At 41.9% G+C, this 7,500-nt stretch overlaps 1 protein-coding gene across 1 annotated transcript in view; it reads right to left on the reverse strand.

The window, feature by feature from the left end:
- barx2 (BARX homeobox 2) overlaps positions 1-6,389 on the reverse strand; it is a 22,312-nt gene extending 15,923 nt beyond the window's left edge. The window contains exon 1 of the mRNA XM_063204441.1: positions 6,003-6,389. Coding sequence (XP_063060511.1) covers positions 6,003-6,189 — 187 coding nt within the window. The 5' untranslated portion in view covers positions 6,190-6,389. The remainder of the gene's footprint in view (positions 1-6,002) is intronic.
- Positions 6,390-7,500: the final 1,111 nt, after the last annotated feature.

Here is a 7,500-nt window from a genome sequence, read left to right on the forward strand (position 1 = left end):
GTAGCCTACTATTTTTGTTTTAGCCTTCCGTCTCCACGTAGTCAGAGTTTTAAAATCCACATATAAAAAATCAGGCTCTAAAAATATCCCATTTAGGGGGCTAAAACGCACGTTACAATGGAGTATTTATTTTTATCCACCTGTTGCGTTTCCACCTAAACAGGAGAAAAAAATATCCACATATAAAAATATCCTGCTACAGTACATAAAACTCCTTGTATCCCTGTATCCTGGATGTATGCCTCTACTATCTGGAGGTGTAAACCTTTAGCAGGCATGTTTTCCTCACTCTCAAATCTTTTCAAGCACTCGGGAGGAGGTTCTACTTGGCTCAGCAATTCCAAATCGTAAGCCTCCGCAATGGTAAACAGATTATAAATATCTCGTGAGAAGATGAGAGATGTTTCTTTTTTTTAACAGAGGTCTCAGTCAGTGGAGCAGTCATGTTTCAAAAGGATGCCAATCGTATTATCCTTGTTGCATCTACTTTAATGAGGGAAAATTCCCAGTAGCTCGTGTTAAGCTCACGGTTATTTCATTTTAGCCCCTGACTGCCTTTTGTCATCAGATTCCACAGATGATATCAAGTCAGGCTGAAAAATACACACACACACACACACACACAGAGACACGCACGCAGACAAACACACACACACAAGCACACACACGCACGCACACACACACACACACATACGCACACACACGCACGCAGATACACACACACACACACACACAGCGAGAGAGAGAGAGAGAGAGAGAGAGAGAGAGAGAGAGAGAGAGAGAGAGAGAGAGAGAGAGAGAGAGAGAATCAACTCGAGCTTTAAGTCTTGCTTTGGTTTCATCGTGTGGTGACAGGCCAGAGAAGTTGTTCAATTAGATGTTAGATTTGTTTTGTTCTTCTTTTTTCTCGCTGCATGCACCCCACTCCCTTTTTCATTTCACTCAACATCTCATCAAATTAAGCCAATAAAATGACAGCGAGGTATCCGTGTCACATTTTCAAGCAGGAGGCAACAAGTCCGTGGGCGACTCTAAAAGCCTTTGAAAGTCATGGTCATTAAAGCTACTGGAGTTACGGTTGTAATCCACAGTGATTTTCTCTGCAAAAAAATGCAATGCCAAATGGAAAAAAGAAGCAAGTCAAAAAGGGGAAAAAAAAAGAATGGTTACATTTCTTGAATCCCCTTGCCGCGGAATGTAAACAAAGTGAAGCCTGGACAGGTCTTGATGAAGTTCATTACTAATGCGAGAGCTGTTGAACATGAATGCGCTGATTGGTGGCCAAACACTTACGATGGTAACTGTAGGCCTTTAAACAGTATGCTGACTATTTGAGATCTTGCGATACCTTGAGTACCATTCACAAATCTAGAGGGTATCAGGTTGCCAGTAAGTGTTATATAAGTGTTTGAACATGAAATGCAACCCTGCGAAATGTTCCTTTGGCAAACAAATTCACCTGGAGGCAGGCTTCAGAGTTGAACCCGCTTGACGTGTATTGAATTTGACATTGGGGTGGAGGAAACCGTAAAAAGGAGGTCTGAACTGTATACTGTTATTAAAGTCTCTGGAATCAACAAATTTCACTCCTCTGTCACTCCTGTGTGTGTGTGTGTGTGTGTGTGTGTGTGTGTGTGTGTGTGTGTGTGTGTGTGTGTGTGTGTGTGTGTGTGTGTGTGTGTGTGTGTGTGTGTGTGTGTGTGGCACTATGCTGTGTGTGCAAGTAAGCAAGCAAATGTATTTGCTCACGTGCACTGCGCACTCAAATGTGCATCCGTATAAACTTTGCATGTTTTGTGCATACACTATGTGTGCAACAGATACAACAAAAGCACCTCCAAACCCCCCCGGTGTACGTTATGCCTTTCTGTCAGCGCGTGTGTGTATAACTATTAGGTCAGGTCATGGTCAATTGCGACGTTTATTGTCTGCAGAGGATTAGGCACTAAGACGGGATGAAAACGCCCGTTTGTCCCCGTGTTTACCTGGCTAAGCCCTTATACCAAAGACCTCCGCGCTACACTCCTGCACTCCTCCACTCCTTCGCGCTGTGCTCTGCCACACCCTCCACCCACCCCCCACCCGTATTTGGCCATTTTTCACCGCAGTGACATGGGAGATTACACCAGCGCTGATCCCTATCTCTTTCGCCTCCTTCCTCCAGATGCCTGCCTGCCTGCCTGCCTGCCTCTCTAAAAGCCTTGCCCTGGGTTTCGCTGAGAGACACGTCTCCAAATGAAATATTACAACCTGCCATTATCACCCGTTTCTTTCTTTTTTTTTGCTGCCTTGTGCCTTTCTCTTGCTTCTCTGTCTTTCTTTCCACCTTTCTTTCTCTCTCTCTCTCTCTCTCTCTCTCTCTCTCTCTCTCTCTCTCTCTCTCTCTCTCTCTCTCTCTCTCTCTCTCTCGTTCTGTCGCTGATGGGCCATGCAACAGGTAGCCAAGTTCTGAGGGGTTAGCTTAAAAAGTATTAATGAAGTTTTTTGTCTCATATGCTCTCTCTCTCTCTCTCTCTCTCTCTCTCTCTCTCTCTCTCTCTCTCTCTCTCTCTCTCTCTCTCTCTCCCCGATCGCTCATTCCGCAGGTAGCCGAGCCTGAGGGCTTATCCATCCAATGTGTTAGTAATTGGCCTGAAGTATTTTTGCACTCTCTGTCTCTGTCTCTGTCTCTCTCTCACACACACACAAACACACACACACACACACACACACACACACACACACACACACACACACACACACACACACACACACACACACACACACACACACACTCTTTCGTTAACATCAACACTTCAAAGACAATGCCCTTCATTTGTCACTGTTTTCTTTCTGGTTTTGTGAACGAATAACAGCTACGTGCATTTGGACTGGAGGCACAGGAAGTGAGTGAGTAATTGTTTTCCCACACTCAATGACAATGAAGTCACCTGCTTTGAATTTTCTGGGCACATCTCTGCATAACCACATCCTGCAAAAGGCAATATCAACTCATCAGTACATTAACTACTCTGACTCACTGATTGATTCACAATTTGTTTGTTCACAAAACGTTTGTGACACTGAGCAGAGATTCATAGCACTGAGTCAACACTCTGTCAGCCTCTAGTGGTCCAATCCTGTAATGACAGCCGCTCAGAGGTTTTTTTTTTGGTGACGCCACCACTCAGCACTACATCGTCCTCGCTCCATCCTCAGAGATTACAGCTCAATGGCCTTTCGCCGTCTCAAACAGAACACACACATAACACACACACACACACACACACACACACACACACACACACACACACACACACACACACACACACACACACACACACATAGGCATGTACATGCACACACGCACACACGCACACACACACACACACAAGCGTACAACAGCACACACACAAACTTCTCCATGGCTGCCAGCTTCTATATTCAGCAATACGGTCCATTGATGTGCTGCCATATTGAGTGTCTCACACCACTCCGCCTTGAAAATAAGTGGTGGGCACTGGGTTCTGATATTTACGGAGGTCACCCTATCCGTCCACCCACCGGCTGCCAAACCTCCCTCTCTCTCTCACACACACACACACACACACACACACACACACACACACACACACACACACACACACACACACACACACACACACACACACACACACACACAGAGCGCCCTCTTGTTCTGATCAAGCAGCGCAAAAGAATGATAGGAGGAATTTTGGCCCAATTTATTTTTATCTGTACAAGTTGTCGTACGCGCTCAAATGCAGCAGCTCTGATTACAGAGTTTGTATGGATAGAGGTGCACAAGATCAAGAAGCAAAGGCCAAAGCTGTTTGAACTGATGATGGGCACTCGCATCTAGGGTGCCATGGCTTGGTGTGGTGTGGTTGGGCAAAACACTTGATAATGTTTAGTCGCCGTTGTATAGGATGTGTGGACTGTGTGTTGACAGCAAAACTTAAGTGGCTGGGTGATAATTTGCTGTTTGTATTCCTATTAGCCTCCATTATCTTAAATCTCCTTAATTGTTTAAATTTGGACTTTGTGAAAAACCATTGCGAAAAAAAATCATTGACATTTCATGAATGAAAAATATAAGCCACTCTACAAACACACCCTGTTTTGACCCACCGTTCACATTCAAAGTTGTTTACGGCGTGCTCCTCCTCAGAATTGACAATTACAACAATTATACGAAGCTGCTCGCGTCTCTGTTTAGAGAGAAAAGCAGTTGAACCTGATTGCAATCAGCTCCGGGATGACATTGGGATTGTAAATCTTCTGAGTCTCATGAGTCTGCAGACATGAAGATTTTTTTTAATAGCATACATCAAAACCACTTCCCTAAATCCTCTATACGCCTCAGGTGGCGTGGGCTTAACACAAGTCTTAGCAATTACTCCGAGTTAACCCCCAAATGAGCTCATTTCATTTTTATGTTGGGTTGTTTTTTTTTCGCTGTAGGGTGGTCGCCGAAGGGAGCTAAGCAAAAGTTTTGTTGTTGACTGGGAAATGTATTTGTTACTGACTAGAGGTTATTCGACGGATAATGACTTCAGATACACCTCTGGCAAAAAAGTAATGTGCAAAGATTTCTCACCAGGGTGACAATGAGCTAAATCCCTAATTGCGTTCAATTATCTTTTTTAAAATGTTGGTGGCAGGCAATGTCCAACTGTGTATTGTGGATGTGGTTTGAAGCGATCTAATTATTTTGTCAGGAAAAGGCTTCAGTTTCAAATCTCGGTAGAATGATGAGCCAGCTGACAAGGGTTGTTTGTTATCAGTGAGTAAATTCTCCATCATGAACATGGTAATACGTCAAAGCTTATGAAATCATCTTTCAGGGTCGATGGCTTAAACCTACATTATTTACAAGAAAAAAATACAGCTAATGTTTTTACTAGGCCTCAATGGATATACTTTTGTTTTTGTTAAAGTAGGCTTATACTGGAATGCCAAGTCCTTTGATGCCTCATTGACTAAATGGAGGACAATGGAAGCCAAAGGATGAAGTGATTTACACTGATGACAGGGCCCTCCATTCAGAATAATAACTGCATTTATACTTCAAGTTGCAAATGTCAATTCTAAATAAACATATGAACAAGACCTCCTTTCATTACAATGAATGTGAAGCTTTGATAACTCTTGTGTTCATTTAAAATATAGGTCATAATTGGCTGGAAAAGTATGCAACCTAATTTTTTAAATGAAACAATTGCATTTGAAATGGCACAACTTTACACTGGCATCAAATAGCCTCGATATACAATTCCTGTGCATGTGCTTATAATGGAAAAAGTAGATCTACAAATTAGCAGGCCTATTTTATGTTCATTAGGCCTATAATGAATAGCAATAATATATCACTTTATAATAGGCCTATATAAATATATCACAGCACATTTTCCAAACAGTTTCCTTTTCAAGTAATTGTTAAACACGCAAGATTGCTCTGACATTTTCCTGATTGTTAGTTAAAAAAAAAAAAAAAAAAAAAAAAAAACACAGACAGGGCAGTGCATCTGAAAATTCATTAGCCTATTATTAGTCTAATATTCGTCTTGATAGCGCATCCGGTTTCCGATGGAACTCTGACATAACGGGTTATCAACAGGTGTTTCCGCCACAGTCATCTCATTAGGAGAGAATATGTTACACGGGTCAACTTCAGTGCTTGGTTCAAGACATCAATTAGTCTACAGTAGTTAATTATAATAGTCACAAAATTACACTTACAATTGCTCTGTAACTAGGCCTATATAACGTTGCAGTCTTTGGTCATGTTGCGCGTAACGCGTCTCTTCCACTGAGTTAATCACAACGCTCACTTCTAATCTTAAAAGTGTGTTATTAACCTAAACGGTGGCGTTCAGCATAAACATTGTGTCTCATTAAATCAATATTGCATGTTACCCTAGGCTACTACTCTTCTCAGATACAAGCAATGCGGGGGTCAGGCACTACATGTGCAACACCGTCCAACTTTCCAGCCAACTTACCCGAACATGAGTGAAGAGGTTTGGGACGAACGACGAGGGACGGGCAGACAGAGTAAAGCGACAGCTTTTCGAAGTAATCACAAGTTTCCTTGGAGAGAATTTCGTCGATCATGAACGTCTTGTAGCGCCGCCTGGCTGCTTTCAGTTGGCCCGGCGATGCGAGTCTGAGCTCGGCTTGGCAGTGCATGTTCGCTCGCTAGATGCGCGTCAGTGCGCAAAAGTTATACAAAGTCAAAAACAGCAAGCGCTCTACTGCTATGAAATGAAAGAAAGACTTCAGAGTGCGTTGTTGTTGTAATGTTGCATGTCACCAGAGCATTCAGCACACGGTCCTCGGTCTTCTGTGTCAACTGTCTCTGTCAGTGTCTACGAGAGCACTGAGCTACAATGACCTCAGCGCGGATACTTATCATCTGAGTTGAACGTGCCCGCAGCCTCCGCTATATAAACCAACTCCCCAATCAGCACAGTAACAACAGTCTCTCTCTCTCTCTCTCTCTCTCTCTCTCTCTCTCTCTCTCTCTCTCTCTCTCTCTCTCTCTCTCTCTCTCTCTCTCTCTCTCTGTCCAATGAGGCACAATTGAAAAGTATGGATATTTAAAAAATAGCCTACATTTCTATAATTTCAGATTTGCTCTAGTACAATTAAAATAGTCAACAGTGTAGAGCTATCCTTGTAATACCTAAACAACCTTCAATTGCTTGAATAAAATAAACACTTTGGTATGGCAAATATGCTGCACGAGCAATTATTTGTTGGGAATGATTTGTGGAAAATAAGAGCTATTACTTTAAAAGAGTCATTGCTTAAATCGAAATCAAAGTAGGAAATTGAATTGGTGTTGCCAATAGCTGTATGCCAAAGAATAAATAAACTAGAACTAAACTTGAAACGAAAATCTTGAAGTTATCTAGCCTGGCTGCCTGTGGTTGTTTTGTTTCGTCGGTTTCGTCATTGATAAGCTGTCAATGTGCCATCCATTTAGGTGGAAAGTTCATCACCCACATTGCAATTTATATATATTTTTTTATCCACAAGATAGGACCAGAATATACGTTTTCCTTTAATAGTAAAGCGTCTTTAGAACTTGTAGTCTAAAGTCTGCTGCGGCATGTTTTAAAACTTGTAGAAAAATAAGGTAATGTTGAAACCAGTCATTTGAATGATGAGGGAAAGAAAAAAAGAATATGCCGTCGTTAAATGGCCATCTTAAATATATCTATTTATTTATTTATTATTGAATACGAACACCTGTGTATTAAACTTTGAGCATGAAGGGACATGTAGCCTATTTTACAGCTATAATTATACTTTTGTATAGTGCTGTCAGCAGGCTAAATTCAGTTTGCTCCAGGGCAATAAAGTTTATGTGCCAATTCTAGCCTCAATGATAGCCTAGTTTAGCCGGTTGTAGGCTTATTTACTTGTTTATTTAACGTATTCTGTCGAGCAATTTTACTTTTCACTTTTGTTTTAATTTAATTTGTGGGACAACTG

Source organism: Engraulis encrasicolus, chromosome 8 (assembly GCF_034702125.1).
Source record: "Engraulis encrasicolus isolate BLACKSEA-1 chromosome 8, IST_EnEncr_1.0, whole genome shotgun sequence".
Lineage (NCBI taxonomy): Eukaryota > Metazoa > Chordata > Actinopteri > Clupeiformes > Engraulidae > Engraulis > Engraulis encrasicolus.